General features: G+C 44.0%; 1 protein-coding gene across 1 annotated transcript; it reads left to right on the forward strand.

The window, feature by feature from the left end:
* Positions 1 to 618: 618 nt before the first annotated feature.
* Positions 619 to 12,364, forward strand: PRPH2 (peripherin 2). Its single transcript, XM_066316113.1, has 3 exons — positions 619 to 1,199; positions 4,005 to 4,251; positions 9,476 to 12,364. Exons 1-3 carry the CDS (start codon positions 619 to 621, stop codon positions 9,710 to 9,712), a joined length of 1,065 nt encoding a protein of 354 aa, XP_066172210.1. The 3' UTR covers positions 9,713 to 12,364.
* The last annotated feature ends 6,742 nt before the right edge of the window (positions 12,365 to 19,106 follow it).

Here is a 19,106-nt window from a genome sequence, read left to right on the forward strand (position 1 = left end):
AGAAGGATAAGGACTAGAACCTGGGTTTTGCTATAGATATGAATATATCAGGATCACGGTGGGGAATGTTTGTATACAAGTGGCCTTTTTCAATCCAGAGCCCTCTTCATTTTTTTCCTCTAAGGTTCCATATTCTTCTGGCAACCAAGATCTTTTTATATCTCTGGGGTTTCATATTCCACCCGGCAGCCTATCATAGGAGAGCACAAATCTACTAAATAGTAAAATGAGGGATTACTTCCACTCATCTGTTGACAGACATTTCTCCAAATTGGATCAAATGATTAAAGGTATTAGAATGACGTCTTGCAGATCCAGATCAAATCATTTGAAACCTTGAGAGTGTTTCTCCTTTGCTTGGAAGAAACCACCAGAAATAGTTGTAGGTGCTAATTGCCCATTATTCTCATTAATGTGAAATTGTTAATTGGACCTTCGAATATTTTACTTACTTGAATCCTAAGCAGGGAACTTCAAGATGGAAGGAGCATGCAGTGGCTCACTTCCCAATGTGCCGTTCGGGATCTCTTCTGACGCCTGAATGGTTCTTCCTCGAGTTGCTTACGCTGAGAAGAGGGCTCCAGGCTGTGAAATCTTCCAACATCTCCCACTACAAAGATGGCACTGCTGAAAGTCAAATTCAATCAGAAGAAACGGGTAAAACTAGCGCAGGGACTATGGCTCATGAACTGGTTTTCGGTGTTTGCTGGAATCCTTGTTTTTAGCATGGGATTGTTCCTCAAAATTGAGCTCCGGAAGCGAAGCGAAGTGATGGACAATTCTGAAAGCCACTTTGTGCCCAATTCTTTGATATTGATGGGTATATTATCCTGCGCCTTTAATGGTTTTGCTGGAAAAATCTGTTACGATTCTCTGGATCCCGCTAAATTTGCCAAGTGGAAGCCTTTGCTGAAACCTTACCTGGCACTGTGCTGCGTCTTTAACATGCTCCTTTTCTTCGTTGCTCTGATTTGCTTTCTCATGCGGGGCTCCCTGGACAGCACCCTGGCCCAGGGGCTCAAGAACGGCATGAAGTTCTACCGGGACACGGACACCCCGGGAAGGTGCTTCATGAAGAAGACCATTGACATGCTCCAGATCGAGTTCAAGTGCTGTGGCAACAACGGCTACAAAGATTGGTTCGAAATCCAGTGGATCAGCAACAGATACCTGGACTTCAGCTCCAAAGAAGTGAAAGAGTAAGTGACTCGGTGGGGTTTGTATCACGTAGTTTCCATGTTTGATCAATGTCGTCCTCAAGTGCCAACAGGCACTGACTGGAAGGGGGTTTGTGTAAAATGGGGTCTTGAGTAATAAAGCATCCCAAATGACCAGCTAGATTGCTTCCTCCCCTGATAAATTCCTCCAAAGTCATCCATAACATTAAATAAAAAGCACCAAACTACAATTCCCACTCTCACTTAGTGTGATGTAAACAGACCTAATAGTTTTTACTGTTCTTTTACTGCTTTATAGACCCATTACCTTGAGCCACACTACCAAAATCAACTGGAAAGTATCAGAACTTTACTGATCCTTAAGAAGACGTCAATGTGATTTATTAATTTCCTAAAAAAAAAGAATTCCCTGGAGATATACTGTTGATACCACTTTTAAAACTCCACTTAGATATTGGCAGCTAATCAGCCACACGGAAATAGAGGCAGTAACACTTTGCCAATAACCCATGTGTCTTAGATCCTTAAGAGTTAGAATTTTATTTTTATATTCACTCAATGGATTGCTTCAGTGCTGTGATAATACTGAGCATCAATTGATGTTCCTAGCTTTACACAGTGGCCCTTGTAGCCATCTGTATTTTAAGTTCTGTCCTGTGCCTAATTTTTTTTTAAATCTCACATGAAAGCAGCACTAGTTTATTGTTTCTATACAAACCAGACCAGGTTGTTGACCAGAAACACCTTAAAGGCTTTGATGTCAGGTCCCAAAAAGGCAGTAATCCCAAAATCAGGTTAGGTGCAGTAAGCTCAAGCAGAAAATAAACATGAGAACAAAATGAACCTTTGAAATTAAAAAAAATAGCATTAGGCATAAATACCCACAACCTTTTAAAATATTGAGCACCAGGGAAAGAGATGGTTATTGTGGGTTCTTTGGGAACATCATTCATTAAGGTTTATGCTCTGTGGTTGCATAATGGGTCCTGTAAACTGGAAGCAATCTGCCTTTTAAATATACTGCCTGTATTAAAAATGTCTGAAGTCATTTTGGAAAAACCGTTTTGTGTATCTCTTGGGATCTTTTTCGGATCCCTGCCTGACTGTGTCAATGGTATTTCACTGGTGTGTGTCTCTCTGAATGTTCTTTTGACTTGCTGGGTGGTCTGGTTGTTTTTGCCGTTCAGAATGAGGACTTAGTGAAAACTGTTACAGATTTAACCCTTGCACGGCAGGGTGTTATTGCAAATACACTCACTCTTGAATAAGGGGGTGTTTCCATTGTGAAGGTATGCCCATGGGTATAAATAACTACTTGAAAAAACCTTGCCAGCATTATATGGAGATTTGAGAGCTGTAGCTTAATCCAGCAGCAGTGGAAGGGCAATGCACAGAGGGAAAACAAGGTTATACTGTCCTTAATAACTGATGCCTTGTTTGGGACTGAGACTCAAGGTAATTTCTTTGTACTTCTGAGGCAGGAAATAGGGCATTAAAAATCGACAGATGGGTTTTAGTGAAGTCAAGATTTGTACTTTGTGGTGGTGCACAATCTCTGCTCCCATTCCTGGTGGGATAGTCTGGCCCCTTTGAAGCCAATAGTAAAGTTCTCCTTAGCTCCAAGGAAGGTGGGAGTCTGTCCTCCACAATGGGATTTTTATATTATTTGTAGAGCAAAGGCCTGATCCAATATCCAATCTCTCTGAAACTGGTGGAGTATTTACACAGGAATGGGAACTTAAACCAAATCCAGAGCACACTTTACATTTAGAGAGAGAAAACCTCAACTGCGTTTGCTGTTTAGATATATTTAGGTCATGACTGCAAAGTGCAGTTTCCCTTCACCAGGCTTTTGGAGTCACCTCTCTACGACATAATTTTAAACTATCCATATAGAAAACTACAAGTGGCACTCAGATTTTTTTTTTTTCCCTTTGGCCTCTCTACACCTTTGGGACTGTCCATTCTGTGATTTTTTTTTTTCTAAGCAAAATGGTCTGTTTTAAAACCGCAGTACTTTTGTTATAGTCTTTTTGCAGAGTCAGTGGAACTACTTGCCTTCTAAGTTATCTTGCATCTAACCCTCTCCTAAGACACCAGGCTAAATGACTGTTTGCAGAGAACAACCACAGTGTCAGATGAACAATAGTTGGGGAGCTCCTGCAAGGACTTTGGAAATTTTGCAACATCCTGTTGCTGAAGCACATTTCATGTTTTCAATACTGGCTACCTTCCCAAGCCAAGAATAAATGCACAAGCCCTCCCTGGAGCTATTATCATCAAAAAGAAGCTATTAGATTTGCTGGATCACTGCTCGAGCTGGATATAGTGGGTCCAAGGCTATTTTGGGTTCTTTTCCAAGCTCAGATCAGCTCCAGCACCTCCCTTCCATCCTAACTATGCTATGATCACTCTTTTCTGACTGCCCCTCCTGAATTCTCTCTGCCATTTATTTTCGTTAAAAATTAATTTCTTTGAAGAAGTGACTCGAGAGCGTGCATTCCCAGCAGGAGGAGTCGATTACTCAGTGTAGCCTTGACATAGGAAGGATTTCGGAGAGAAAGCACACCCCGGACAAACACCGCTGGTGCGGACAAGGGGACACGGAGAAAAGGCGTGGTGGGAAATCCTCCTTGCCTTTGCTTTCCTTCCTCGTGAAGATTTGCTCCTGGATGTCTCTGTGTGTGTGTCTGTGTGTCTGTCTGTGTGTGTGTCTGTGTGTCTGTCTGTGTGTGTGTCTGTGTCTGTGTGTCTGTCTGTGTGTCTGTGTGTCTGTCTGTGTGTCTGTCTGTGTGTATTCACACTCCCTTGTGCCCTTGCCCGTAGCCGGATCAAGAGCAACGTGGACGGGAGGTACCTGGTGGACGGCGTCCCCTTCAGCTGCTGCAACCCCAGCTCGCCCCGGCCCTGCATCCAGTACCAGGTCACCAACAACTCTGCCCACTACAGCTACGACTACCAGACCGAGGAGCTCAACCTGTGGCGCCGCGGCTGCCGGGAGGCGCTGCTCAACTACTACAGCGGCATGATGAGCTCCATGGGCGCCGTCATCCTCCTCGTCTGGCTCTTTGAGGTAACCCCTCCTCCCCCCAGACACACGGAGCGGGGCACGTCTCAGCCAGGCCTTCTGAGTGGAAAAAAAAAAAAAAAAAAAAAAAAATCGAATCTATTGAACATAATTTAAATAGATTGCCCCCGTTGTTTGGCTGGGAAAATATCGGAGTAAGGGCTGGAAGGTCCCAGGCTGGAAGCAGAGATGGAGTGGGTGTGGGATCACAGACCCCTCCAGAGCCTCAAGTATCCCACAGCAAGAGGGAAAAAGGGAGTGATTTTCTGTCAAAGGCAAGGTGCTGAGCAGGGCAGAGAGTGCAAAGGCACTGCTGTCCAGATGCATGAATTATACACGTGTCACCATTGGTGGGGAATGAGAAATACAAAAATATTTGTATTTTTGCAACACATAAAGATACGTGAAAGGGATTAGTGGGATAGCAAGTGCAGTTAAAGGGTTTTCACGCTGAACAAGGTAAAGCTTTAAGCTGCCCACAGTGGGACGATTTCAAGGCAGCCTGTGGACCTTCATCACCTCCACCGAGATATTTGGTCAGAAAGAGTGGTTCAGGTGGAGCAGGTGGATTAAATTTATTTTATTCTGCTTCCCAAACCCATGACGCAAATGCAAGCAGGCGCCAATGCTGCGCAGGGCAGGTGTCCGTGGGCACCATAAGCCAAAGTGCAGCCTGGCTGATAAAGAACGCTGTTCATCCAATGCGATGCATCCCCTGCCTCTGGGAGATGGCCAGTTCTCTAGCCAGGCTGTTTGATCAACACTAATGCTCAGGGAGCGTGGGCTGGCAGTGGCACGAGGGCTGGAACGTGAGGTGCTGGATGTGCAGATCAGGCAGGACCTGCTGGTGAAAGGGAGGGGGCAGCTCCCTGGGGTGCAGCAGAGCCTTTCCTATCCTTGGAATGGCTGCTGCATATGGCATTGCCTATTTTAAATGATTCAGCTGCCTTCTTAAAAATTTAGATACATGCAAATTTAAAAAAGATGAGTTACAGTTTGATACAAGCACTGGCCTACAGCCTTCCAGGAATTAAGATGCTTTTTAGAAAATAAACACCTACCTAAATCTGTGAATTGAAAAAAAAAAATCATAAAGTTACTCCATGTTGCATTGTTTTAAAAATAACTGCTCTGAACTGCAGAGAAATGTACTACCTCTTTACACTGTTATTCTGGTAAGAAAAGAAAGAGAAGGTCTTTATTTTAGCCCAGATTCAAGTGCAGAGCTCTTAAAGAGAGGGGAATTTCAACTGTATTTGAAAGTCAAAGAAATTCAAAAGCTCAGGGGGAAAATGCACAAAAATACCAATTCCAGCTGCAAAAAATCATGACTAGGAACCTGTAACATACCTCCACTAACTCACAAGAGATTAATGACAGTGATATGTTAACATTAATAGCAGTGATAAAAATGCAGTATTTTATGTCTAACTCTTCAAAGTACACCTGGGTATTTTTTCAACCTGTGACATAATGAGAAATGAGATGTTCTCTTCTTTTCTTTGTCTTCTTCAAAATGGAAGGGGAGATTTTTTTTCAGGCAATCAGAGGATATTTAGGGCAAAACTTGAAAGGAACAACATGATCCTGGGTTACAATAACTTGTCCTCCTGAATATTTATTGCTTGCCTGATATTCTTCCATAAAGGGGCCATATTTGGGTCTGAAATTCCTTTTGCTTTTAAGGCAAACTTTGAAGGGAGGAAGCAAAGCAGGAAACAGATATTAATTTAGTTTCCCTTGAACTATAACCACTTCCTTTAAATTTCAGTCAGGATAGGGAACAATTTTATGCTGAGCAGGAGGGCAGCAGAGGTCCCAGCTCCTGACCAAGGTAAGTGTGGGTCTGAGCAGGGTGAGCCCGGGGCAGTGGTTGTGGTGGCTCTGCGCTTCTCATTTCCACTTTGGCTGACTTCCTGGGAAGTCACAGAAAAGTGCAAAAGCAAAGTCCTGGGTTGCTCTACACCTGCAGCCACCCTGGACTCAAATAAGGTACTTCTCCAGCAAAGCCCTTCTGGGAACTGTGGGCAACTCCTTCCAGCCATGTTGCTGGAATTGAGGTCTGGGTAGGGGGAGAGAACATGGAGGGAAATACTAATCACAGCTGTTATTCTGAGCTGTAGAAAAAGGTAATGTGTCAGGGAAGGCCATTTCTCTTTCACATTTCACCTTTCTATATTAGGCACAATAAAGAAAAAGCATATTTTGAAACCTCAGAACTTCTATTTGAAAAGAATGCTGATTTCTAGAAGCTGCTTTTCCTAGCAAAAGCTGTAGGCTTCCCATGTGTGACAACCAGTCATGAGGATGACAAAAAAAGATCACACTCTGCTCTGGCTAAGCCGCCTCAGGCTAAACCCTGGCAAACAGATGGGCTTCGCTGCAGAAGGTCAAGAAGAGCAAGCCTGGATGTCTTCTTGACCTGCCTTAGCCAGCAAAGAGGAAAAGAGAGGTTCAAGGGTGCCCTGAATAAAGCATTTCAAAAGGAATAGAGGGCTGAGGCTGGTTCCTGAGGTGCTCCAGGTCCTCACTTGTGCAAATATGTGGATCTCAATAGGTCACAGCTTCCACAACAGCCAAGACCTTGGGATTCACCTCATGTGTGCCGTAGGGTCCAGGCTGAGCTCCAGGAGAGCACTGAGACATTCACAGGAGGCATGTTGCATGTCCTGTGTCAGAGAGTAAACTCTCTGATGCATTAACAGTAGGAGTGAATTCCTGGTGATCTCCAAAACCAGCCCACAGGCAGCAGGGACCCTCCAGAAGAACATAGTTTGATCTGTTGGCCCAGCTGGACAGGGTGAGCATGCTGTAGTGCAGGACATCCACCAGCCCAACCTGCACAGCCCTAGCCCTGGAGAAACACTGTGGTCATGTTCTTCCTGGCACTTTAAAGTTGCTGTAAATGACAAAGATTTCCATGACAGGGAAATCATCCCTCAACAAGACTGGCCTCACACCAGGGCTCTGACACCCCAACCTTCTGCGCTGGACTGTGGTTAAGCTCAAATCTACAACTCACAGACTGGTTAAGGTTTAGCTGTGGCCTCACCAGGAGAGGGGAAGAAGGATCACGTTCCTCAACCTGCTGGCAGTTATTCATCTAATGCTGCCAAGGATACCATTTTCCCACTTTGCCAAAAGGGCACATTGTTGGCTCAGGGACAGCTTGGTGTCATCAGAGCCCCCAGGCCCTTTGCTGCCAGGCTGCTGTCAGCCAGTCACCCCCAGCACGTACTGGTGCTTGGGGTTATCCTTCCCTGGTGCAGGACTCCAGCTAAACTGGTGGTCCCAGACTCTCTGTGATCATATAGACTAATTTACCAGATACTTGTCTCTGACTTCTGGGCTCTCTTCTCATCTGGCAAAGAAGGCAGGCTCAGGTCAGTGGAGGTCACAAGAGCCCAGACATTTTGCATTGCTTTTGAGGAATCTCAGCTTCAGGGACTCAAAATCTTGCTTAGAAAAGTTTTTAAGAAAACAAAGTCTTAAACTGAGAGAAAATCACAAAATCTCATCTAAGGACAGGTCACATGCTCAGTGCTGCACAAGCACCTTCCCTTTTAAAAGCATGACAATATTTAGTGACTTAGAGCCGTCCAGGAAGCCTTTTGCTGTCAAATAGTGGCACTTGGCAAGTCAATCACAAAACAGTTCCTGCTGACATGCAGCAAGGCAGCACAAGTAGAGAGCAGCGTGGAGGCCATTGCCTGCACCCAGCCCTGTTAATCTGCACTTGCAACAGCCATTGATTTCAAAGATATCAGCCTCATGAGTGAGAGCAGCAAAACTGGGACTCAGCGTGGAAGGAAGATGTCAAAGGCTATAAATCCCAAGACTAATGTGATGGGATTTGTCACTTCCTCATGACTTTTACAGAATAGTGCTTTAACTGATTTAAGTCATCATATTACTGGCTAGATGAGACTATTTCCAGACTCAGAGCCACTAGAAACTTCCTTAGTGACCAAAGTGTGGCTAGTCATATATTCCTGTGTTAAGCAGTATAAACATTTGCCTTTGGATATGGACATATTTGATGAAACTTGTTTGCTTGACCAATGCTTTTCCCTTTCTGATCTTGAGTGAAGACAGAGAAATATGAACATCTGCAAATTTTGAGAGTAGCCAAGTGTAGCTTTAGTCTTCCAAGAGTTTGGAAACACTGATCATACACAAGTTGGATGACCACAGGCTGATGGATGGTCCATGGAAGCACATGCTTGGGCAGTCCCTTGAGTCCAAAAGCCAGATGTGAATTCTGCCATTGGCCTTGCCACGTGGCTGAATCCCAACCTCAAATTTGCCAGCCTCTTTAGCCATCAGGGCTAAGGAGACCAAAGGTAATCTGTTCCTTGGGAAATTGGATAGGGTGACAGAGGTATCGTACTTCCCTTAGAGAACAAATCCTATGAGGTCCTGTAGGTGTTCTCCATCTGAGCTTTACCCAGCACAAGAAGGACCAATCTTACTGCTGCCCCATCCAAATCACCAGCCCTACACATCACCAGGCTGGCTCTTCTGGGAGCTGCTCTTCTTTCCTTCTCTACTTCACTCATCAATCACTTTCTTCATAAGCACCACAAGGGTGAGGTCAGATTATTCTGAAGGGTGTTAGAAGGCAGGAGACTGGCTAAAATCACACTTTCTATCTGGAGGCAGTGCAGGGTGTTGCCAGTGTCAGTAGTGCTACACAGTATAATAGAAAAACTCTCAGTCAGGGCTGCTGGGACTAGGTAATATTTAACCAGAAATACAAATTTGTTTTAGATGGAACCAGAGAGAGATCACCTGCTGCCTTGGTTCCCTTATTTGCACAACAAAATCAGAATCTGAAGTAGACAAACTAATGGCTCAAATCCTAATGCTGGTCCGTTCTGCAGAGACGCTGATTCATTAATATCTCCTTGATCAGCTTAATATACTCACCAAACATATTAAGGTCGACGCAAAGTCAAAATACTTAGTTAAAACTAATTGGGTGGTCAAGGCCAAGGACGGTGTTGCCTTCTGGACAATCCAGTGCGCAGCAGCCGGGGGTGCATTAAAACCTCCCGGGAAGGCACTGACACTGTCAGGAGAGGAGAGTGGCGAGGCCCCTGGGGCACGGGGCCCTCAGAGGTGCTGCTCACACCTGCTCAGCCAGGGCTGCCCTGGCAGGGGCAGTGCGGGGGGGACGGGGACAGCCAAGCCCGGCTGACACTCTCTGCCTCTCCCGTTGCTGGCACAGATGTCGGTGATGGTTGGCCTGCGCCTCCTGCACACCTCCCTGGAAAGCATCGCCAATCCCGAAGACCCCGAGTGCGAAAGTGAAGGCTGGATCCTGGAGAACAGCCTGAAGGACACTTTCAAATCCGCCCTGGAGAATTTGAAAAAGCTGGGTAAGTTCAACCAGGTGGAGGCAGGAGCCGAAGGTGCCGAAGGAGAGGAAGGTGGGAAGACGCCAGCCATCACAACAGTCAGTTGAGCTGCTCACTGAGGTGGACTTTTTCTCAGAGAAAATAACACAAACTGAGAATTGTGAATATATCTACATTTTAAAAGCTATGTACCAACCACCAGAATACACATTTCTACGCATGCTCGCTTTTGTACATGGGAGCATACAACATAGTGCACCTTGGGATAAAACACTTATCCACAATGTGAGTACACCATATCCATATCCTTTTGGGAATATGACCCCAACTAGGACTTGCAATATTCACCCGTTCCCTTATCAGAGACATTTAGTTTAAGAAAAAAAAAAACAAAAAAACAAAGATTGCTGTCATCACATGGCAATCCATTCCATCTTATTTTGAAGTTAAAAGTGGAATTTGAAAAGTTAATATTTTTTTGGTCCAGTTGTTTCAACAGCATACTTTCTGTACTTCAGCTTTTAAGGACAAACAGATTTGGTTTCTGGAGAGTAACATGATAGAATTCGAAGCAAGAAGGATTTCCAGAATTGTATATAATTTAGTAAACAGGTATTTTGACAAACGTCTCATATGTGATTTTTGTTCATGTGCTAAGCAATGGTATTTTCTGCTGTATTCTTAAGATGTACATAGAATGAAATGCAAACTTATGCTGAGAATTTATGTACTAAGCAAAAATTGTAATCTAATGAAGCAGCCAAGCATCATAAAAACAACATTCAGGTAAGATTCAAGGAGTTTGTTTCTCAGGGGTTTTTTTTTGCAGGCTGTATATCTTGAATGCATGTGTTGTAGACTTATACTTCACCTTGTATTTAAATTCTTCGCAGAAGCTTAGAAGATTCATCTTTTAGTGGGTGGAATCCAGGAATGAGCATGTGCCAGTTACGGTTACTCTGGACATTTTACAGAGTATGTCATCTCATAACGTGCTCCAGAATATTTAAGCCCAACTATTTTTAAGGCAAGAAAAAGACAAACCCAAATCCAGACAGGCCACTTAGAACTCACACTTTAAATGTTTTCCAGGGGCCTAGAAAGTGGGTACCATTCATCCACAAGTACATCAAGCCTCAGCCTTTCAGGCCAGGGAAAACTAAGTTCAAATCAATCCCCTATGTGCAAAGTTTACTTTATCAGTGAGGGGGTACTCCCCATTATATCTTTTAAATCAAAGGCACATTTTGTATATGCTGCATCTCTCCAAACATAATGTCATAGCTAGAGGATCCTGTCCTCAAGTTGGAATAAAATAATGAAAGAGTTTGCCGTGGCCTGCAGCCTCTAATAAGGGAACAGAGCATCATCTTGAGTTTATTTTCAGCTGCCAGATAATTTCAGCTAAAGGGAAAGAAATACAAGAGAAGAAGCCCCAGCCCCCTGCACCAAGAGATTGCAGAAACCTCAGTCCCTCCCTGCAAGTCAGGCACCAATTATTTTTACCCTGGCTGTGCAAACCCTCTACTTCTCGGGGGTGTATCTGGGAGAGGTTCCTCAGTGGGTCCCTTCTCCCCGCCTGGTGGCCAGCCCTCAAAGGGAGCAGTGTTTGCAGCTGCATCACCATTGCACAGCCCACAGGTTTTCATTCCTAATCACTTGTGCACTTGCCCCAGCAGCACTCAGCTCGCTCCTCCGGCTTCTGTCCAAATTCCTTCTGGGATGGACAGATCTGTTCAAGGCAGGACAAGTAGGGATGTGTCTGTACATCAAGCCGTAGTTTCCATCTCAGTGCCCAGGCTTTTTCAGGCCACCTGCACGCAAGGTTTGATTTTGACAGGTGTCTGTGGTGTCCTTTCATTTTCTCAAAGCTTTCAACTGTAGTTATGACCATGAATTTAGTTATAATAATGAATTTAAAAGTCACTCTCCCCTTCTGTGCATAAGACTAGGACAAAGGCACTGACAAAAGGCCAACTTGCTACTCACCACAGCCTATCGTCTCTTGCTCTGCTGAGGGACAGAACTGTATGAGCCAGAGCAGCTCCTCCCTGCTCAGCAGGATGTCACTGGGGCCAGCTGGTCCACTAAAGAACAGGATTGTGGATGGTACGTGATGCGGCCACATGTACCAGGGAAGAGCTTTTCAGAGGAGTCACATGTGGATAGGAGCTGCGCTACAAGGATTAATTACAGTCTTTCCTTGGGAGGTTTCAGCGAGTTGTGATCTATACCAGTTATTTGGCTAGACTGACTTTTCAAAGAGATCTAGATTTATTGCTAACCTAGAAATCTGGCTTAGGCCCCTAATTTAGACAGGACTCTCCAATTATTCGTAGTGTCCATTTTTTATCAGATTATTGCTAAAGCAATATAATAAATTTGCAAACCATTCTTTCAATGCCACACTGGAGAAGCCAGTTCCCAGAGCAATGGTATCAGGCAGATAAAGAGACCATCTGAGACGGGTTTATGAAGAACAACAGTGGAACCAGGGAACAAAGAGTATGTGGGCTAATGCTCTCTAAAATAAAACCTCCTGGTTGGTGAAGATCTTTGTGACATCTTATGATTACCACAAGTTTGTAATACGACTGCTTTGTACAATATTACATGTAATATATCATTCATCCAATCTTACACATACTTACTTGTGATATTGCAAATGCTGTTCTAGATGAAGATATTTCTGCTGACTGCAAATGTAAATTTAGGTATTAAAATGTTATTGCAAGTAAAGATCTCTTTAAAGAAAATGTTTAAATATATACAATTTAATACAGATTTCTTTAATTTGCATTACTGCTGACTTTTTCCTTCTGAACTCATTTTTTGGATCTGTTTCATGTGCTCATATATGTGGGAAGATTTCCCCCACCTCTATATAATGCTCTGAGAGAAAGCAAACCTTCCTCTTTTCATGTGCCCAGCTAAGCTCAGGATGTGCAAGCAGACTCCTAAATCATCTCCCTCTTACTAGAAACAGAATTTGCTGTGCTATTTTAATAGCATCCTCTTGTAGTACATAGGAATTAAAACATCTTCACAGCCATGAACATGATGTTCTGGTCATGCTGAACCAGTGAAACCACTGGCATCCTCAAGGTCTTTGACAATCAGCTGGGTTTATAACACTTTTTTCTCACCCTGTTTAAATCTAACTTGCAATGGACATTTAAAAGAACACATTGTTCTTATTTTAAATTTAAGACTAAAGCTCACAAAGTCAAATCTCCCTGCAGCAATCCGACAACTTCCAGAGCCGTGCCCTGATTTTCAAACTAATAAACTTCAGAAGGATGTGAACTTAATTCATGCAAACCAGGCCACTTCTTTTTAGGTACCTCCATATGGATTAGCAGCTTAAATCCAAGTACCCAGATCCCAGAGTCAGCCCAAGGCCTTTAAGTGTCAACTCTTAAGAAATACCACTTCTAAAAGAATGAAAAAAACTGCATTATTTTACTGATGACATTTATTTGAAGGGACACAGAACATTGACTAAAGTGCTTTAAAGGAGGAAATATAAACAGCTTCCTTAAAGCTATTAGTTCCTAAGTAGCCTTAATACAATTGATAAGATTAGCCTCCATGCATTACATGAGCTTGGGCATTTGGTAATACCACACAAATACAAGTGTGCAGCTTAGCAAAGAGCAGGGGAATGCTATATTGGGCTCACAGGCACCGTGGACCTCCTGGCTGGGAAGATTTTCTGGTAAGATTTTCAAGGCTGATATAAAGAAAAAGGGATCCCAGCAAACCAGTTACTGATTTACACCCAACTTGCTTGTTTTATGAAAGAAGCTAACGCTGCTCTTAGTGCAATCAATGGAAAATGGGGACGGATCACAAATGCTTATTAAAAAAAAAAAAAAAAAAAAGAAAGAGCATTATTAGAGATTAGTTAATTAAGAGATAAGGCCAGAAAAATAGAATGGAACCATGTGATAACAGCCCCCTGTGGGGAAGACAGAGGCTTAGGCAAATTTATTTCTGGCAACAGCAATACAGCTATCTCAAACCTGAAGTCATGCCTACATGAAACATTTTCTGATTTATATCAGACCTATAGTGTTCAGTGAACTGACTGAAACACTGAAGTAGTAAAATTCCTCTCTCAAAGCACCTGCATTTGCTGTTCCCATGTCATTTCATAGGTATTTCTGAATCTGCATCCAAAGCACAGTGAGGTGGGAAAGCTGGAGGAAACTCTGGCCTGGAGCTCAGTTTCATAGACCCCATCGGTCTCTGCAGCACCCTGCCCTGGGGAACACCCCTTTCTGCAGTTCCTCCCTAGCATTTGGGAGGGCTCCACAGAGGGAGGGCTGAGCAGGATTCTCACCTCCCATCCCATTAGCTCCCCACAAAGCACACACAAACAACTACTCTTGCCTGATTGTTTCTAAGAGGACAGTCCATAAACCACGAGGAAGTACATTTCCACAGTTTGTCCTCGAAGCTCTCCAGAGCAAAGGGTGGTGCAGGAATCAGGAACCAATCAAACAAGGACCAAAGGGCAGGTCTGCAGCCTGCCACCAGACTGATGCACACCCCCTGCACCGGGCAAAGCAGGGTCAAGCACTGCAAAGCACAAGTGAGGAGACTTGGGCATGTGGAACTTGGAAAGGCACAACTGCAGCTGGAGGGTGATGAAAGGAGAACAAAGCACTGAATCTCAGGCACACAATTCCCCACACGGACTCCCTTGGTAATAGGATGAAAATGTTTTGTTCTTGAAAAATAACCCCACGGAAGTCACTTTGAAGTCTGTGATGACACGGAATTTAACAACAGCACCAAAGAAATGCTGTCCTTCCCAGCTGGAGATGCACAAAGCCCTTGCTCCAGCCAGGCAGCAATGTCAGGATACCCAAGCTGGTAGGAGACTGTGGCTGTGTTCAGCAGTCCCAGGGCACACACAGTCCCCAAACACAGAGCTTTCCTCTTACAAAGCACCTCCTGCCTTCCCAGCTGCCCAAATAACCTGTCCAGAGGGTGGCACAGCTCTGTCTTAGACAAACACTTTTTCAGATGGATGTGAGTTTTCCCATTTATACATGTGTTTTCTCCAGCAGAAATAACAGGCTAAGGTTAAAAATGACAAAAACACAGGAGGGACGTACCAACAAGGACAAGGTGAATTCACAACTTTGTATGAATGAACCTTTCATTAATTACATAAGTTAATCAGGAGCATAAAGAAAATTGATTCTGTAATGCTGCTCTTGGCATATTTTAAGTAAATTCTGACAGCATTTCTTGTTTTCACCCCAGAATGTTAAATGTAATTGGGACTTAAAATTCAAATGTATTCTCTACTTCTCTAAGTTGTTTTTTTAATTTTTTTTAGAGTATTTTAGATTGTTTTTGAGATTAGGTAATACTAAAAATGGATCAAATGCATTTCATGAAGCATTTTATTCAGGGAGAAACTTGCAGTGGTACATCTAGATTTCAAATAATTACTACCATATCCCTGATTCTAGTGGGAGAAAACAACTTTCTGTCCCCTCCCTCTTTACACTCGACCAGGAGCACTGCTGCCACAGGTAGACATTCCCACTGCCACATGCCCTCCTCAGATAATTCACAGCCAGGTCTCTGTCACTGGTGAAGGCTTACAAGTGGATCCCAAATCTCTGAGAGCAGGATTCAATCCCATCCTCGTCCCACCACAACCACTGCTGCTGCAGCTCTGGAAACCACGTGCACCTCAGCAGCCATGCCTGGAGCAGGGCATCCCACCATGAGCACCCACTGTGCTCCAGGGCAATGAAGCAACCCCACCGGGTCTTGGGTTTGCTGTCCTAAATGGATGTGACACCTTTCAACACCTGGATAACTGCTCTTCCGCAGATTTGAAATGTTGCCTACACAGAAATATTTGTCTCACACATGTTGGCTTTAGAAGCAGTTAGCCCCAGCCTCCCAGCTGAACACTCTGTGCTTCTGCATGCTCCAAGTGACACACATGTTGCTAGTGTAGAGCATTTACTACTCCATTAGAAAAAAACCAATTCAAAATTCCTTGTTTTCAGCTCCATCCTGTTCAAACTGACAGAGCGGAGCTTAAATCCTGCATGACAAAGTAGTACACAGAAGAAAAAAAAAGCCAAACCCATAAAGTTCTTTGTTTCAGAGTTCATGCCATGCTCCAAGCTTTCAGTTATTAGAGCACTTTGAATTAACAAAACCTGACCTAGAAGGAATTAGTACACACAAATGAGATGCCTGACTAGTTCAACAGCATCAAGTAGATGCTTAGCAATTACTGCAATTTTTTTCTTCTTCTTCTAGTGAATTTTCTGCTAAATTGCACATTCATTCCAAGACTCTGATACAACCACTGTGAGAAAACACAGGATTCTTGGAGCTCTCTTTACGGGAGCCAACAGCACCCTTCTAATGCAGGCATCTCTAGTTATAGGACACCAGTGAATTACATCAGCGAACACACTGCTGATCCCCTCACTCTCGTTATTTTTATGTAATCTTCTCTCCTGTTCATTAACACACTTTATCATCCTCCACACTTAAGGGTACTGCAAGTACAGAAATATGTTTCACACGTTGTTCCTCAAATACATGGTTGATTTCAAATCAACACTTTGGCTTTATCAGTCACTAAAATATTCTGCGGTGGTCTGCACAGACACCATCCCTAACCTGAGCTCAGCTGTCCCACCCTGCCCGGGGCTGTCTACCTAGTCTGGCTTTCCTTCCAGGATCCCACGCAAAGGACAAGCTGGAAAACTTACCACCTCCGAGCTCACGCTGTCTGAAAAGAGACTGTGAAAATATATATTCACAAACTGATGAAAAAGTAACATTTAATCATTGCTGTCATGGAGACGAAGATCAGTACTTGCCATTTCGTAGCTCCTACACCTGGCGCACTGCGAAACTCCTCATACTCTCCCTCTTCTTTTTTCCTCCAGGAGAGGAGTGTTTGGCAAATCTCTCCATCAGAGATGTAAGATTTGGGCATCTAATGTTTGCATGCCAAGAGAGGGGGAAAGGTGGCAGAAGAGCAGGGGAAAAAAAAAAAGGATGAATATGCAAAAGACTCAAGATAAAAATATGCAAAGCAGTTTTTATCTGTGGAACAAAGATTTGTAGAAGAAATGTTAAAACTGCCACAAATGAAGTATGAATAGAAACGCACATGTATGAAACAGCAGAAGAAATAACTGAGCAAGCCTTTAAAGAGCAGCATGTATAGATAACAGGGGATGTGACTGACAGCAGAAAAGTGGGAAGATGCTGAGAAATGTGTTGTTTCCACCCAGCTCAGGAAGCCTGAGCTCCAAATGGCCGTGGTACAGTCGCCTTCCCAGCAGCAGACCTGTGCTTTGGCAACAAGAGGGAGCGTGTGTGGTGTGTGCCTTTCCTCTTCATGTTGTTATGTACCAGCCAAAGCACCCGAAACAGGAAAAGACAACAGCCTTTCTTAAGATTTAAGATGGGTGAAGCAGGACACTGAGGCAAAACGCAGCCCCACAGGTCCAACTGAGTCCCAAAGAACATAAAAAGCATTTCCAAAAGCCATTGCTCCTGTCCTTTGTAGCACCTAGTCCTGGCCAGATCGCTTGGAAACACACACACACCTTGGTGTTTATGGGTGTGTGTGAGTGGCCACAGTGAACTTCAATAGGACAAAATCACCATGCCCTTCTACAGGGTCTCAAGCTGAAGTGGGAGGATGTTTTAGTACTGAGCTTTCATAAATAAATACATCCTAAATATTCAGCTACTTCTCAGGGCCAGCTGGCAATCAGGGGCACTGAGCAGACATCAAGACACTTCCAACAGGAGCAGAGGGGTATAAGTCAAGCCTAAAGTGTGGGAATCACAGGGCTCTGCTTTGGAAAAACCTGAACTGTTTTACTGCAGCTTATATTCCTCTATCACCCTCTAACATATTTAACTAATACACAATGACTACTATAAGGCGACAAATAGTATTATCAACAAAACCAGCTCAATACTGTTGCTTGAAAGTCACACCTGAATTAGCCATTAGAGAGCTGATTCTCCCAGAACAGAACCAGGAATCATTATTTCTCCCGCCCCTCAGCCTTGGAATAAAATGGATAATGAAATCCCTCCTTCCTCTTATTGGAGAAAGCTGCTTAACTGTCTGAAAAGCACAACTCTGTGGGACTTTTAGTCAGGCCTCTGAAGAGTTTACCAGTGGATGAATTTCCAGAACTTGGTCTGAGGGAAAGCACTGACAGATGGAAAGTTTCAGCCAAGGTGGGATCCCCAAGTTCTTCCCTGTCCCTGACCCAACAGTTCAAACTTCCACAACAGCAGAATCCTCAGTCTCCATGGGCATGTTGGCTGGCAGCAAGGAGAGGCAGGGAGGTTCCAGCTCCTCCTGGCCATGCCTCCAAGCTCCAGAGCTGCCTGTGGTGCGTGCTCTCCCTGCAGTCCCAGCAGACAAGCAGGCGACTTTATGTAGTTGCCCCAGTCTTTCAGTGATGCCCTTCCATCAGTCATTGCAATTCTCCAAACAAACAAATGACATTCCCACAGGGTAAAGCTCACTCTTAACTTGAAGTTATCAGCAACTGGAGATGAAAGTGTGCTATCCATGTGGCTTCCATCAGTCACTAGCAGATGGACAGCTTCTGTTTCAGCAATACTTATTTACTAAGTTCTTATTTACAAAGAGATTATTCCTGCATTTGCATGAACACAGCCCAGAAAGAAATACCAACTCTAATTCCTCAACATTCAAACCCCAAGAGGAAAAAAAAAAAACTCATACAAAAAAGGCTTCATGGTAAGAGAGACATTTCCCTAAAGACAACTTGCCTGTAAGACTTCCCATCGCTGCTAAGCAACCTTTGTGTGTGCCTGTCCCTGAGGAGATGTAGAAGCCATCCCATACAGCTGGAACCAGCTACCCAGAGAAAGCAGAGTCAAACTGCAACGTGTTAGCTGTGCATGCACAGGGGTGGCTGGCAGGCTCCCTGCCTTGCACCACTCCTGCAGCACCTGGAAGCAGTCCTGCAGAAGGCAAGCCTGGGGAACTGAATTCGGTGTTGCTCCAGTGAAGTCTGATGCTTCTCCACACAGCATCAAGAACTCTGGGACAACCAAAGAGCTGAGGAACTGAACAGCTAATGGTAGAGAAGGAGATGCCTCCCTATGAAAGTTCCTTTAATGCCAGTTAAGATACAAAAAACACCATTCTGTTCCCACTATGATGCAGGACTTGGTGAACAAAAGCTAAGCTGATTCCAACACAAAAATACTCAGATCCCAAGACCCATAGAACCCCATAAAGATGAGCCCAGTATCCCTTGCTATTACCAGAAATGTCTGTTTTTATACATTTTGCTGCTGTAAAACACTTTCTCTGAACAGCAGATGTCTTACTTTAGAAGAACTTTCAATATGATTTCTGACATCCTCATAACCAATTTGGGGAGATGTAAACTAGGCAGACTGCAAGGTGGACAGAATCTTGGCTGGATTTTCAGGCTTAGA

The sequence above is a fragment of the Sylvia atricapilla genome, chromosome 3 (assembly GCF_009819655.1).
Source record: "Sylvia atricapilla isolate bSylAtr1 chromosome 3, bSylAtr1.pri, whole genome shotgun sequence".
NCBI classification, from domain to species: domain Eukaryota; kingdom Metazoa; phylum Chordata; class Aves; order Passeriformes; family Sylviidae; genus Sylvia; species Sylvia atricapilla.

Bases quoted from the DNA above. Each gene is read 5' to 3' on its own strand.
- PRPH2 (XM_066316113.1), top strand. From the start codon at position 619: ATGGCACTGCTGAAAGTCAAATTCAATCAGAAGAAACGGGTAAAACTA. The intron at 1,200-4,004 runs GTAAGTGACTCG...CCTTGCCCGTAG, and splicing joins AGCTCCAAAGAAGTGAAAGA to CCGGATCAAGAGCAACGTGG. The intron at 4,252-9,475 runs GTAACCCCTCCT...TTGCTGGCACAG, and splicing joins TCCTCGTCTGGCTCTTTGAG to ATGTCGGTGATGGTTGGCCT.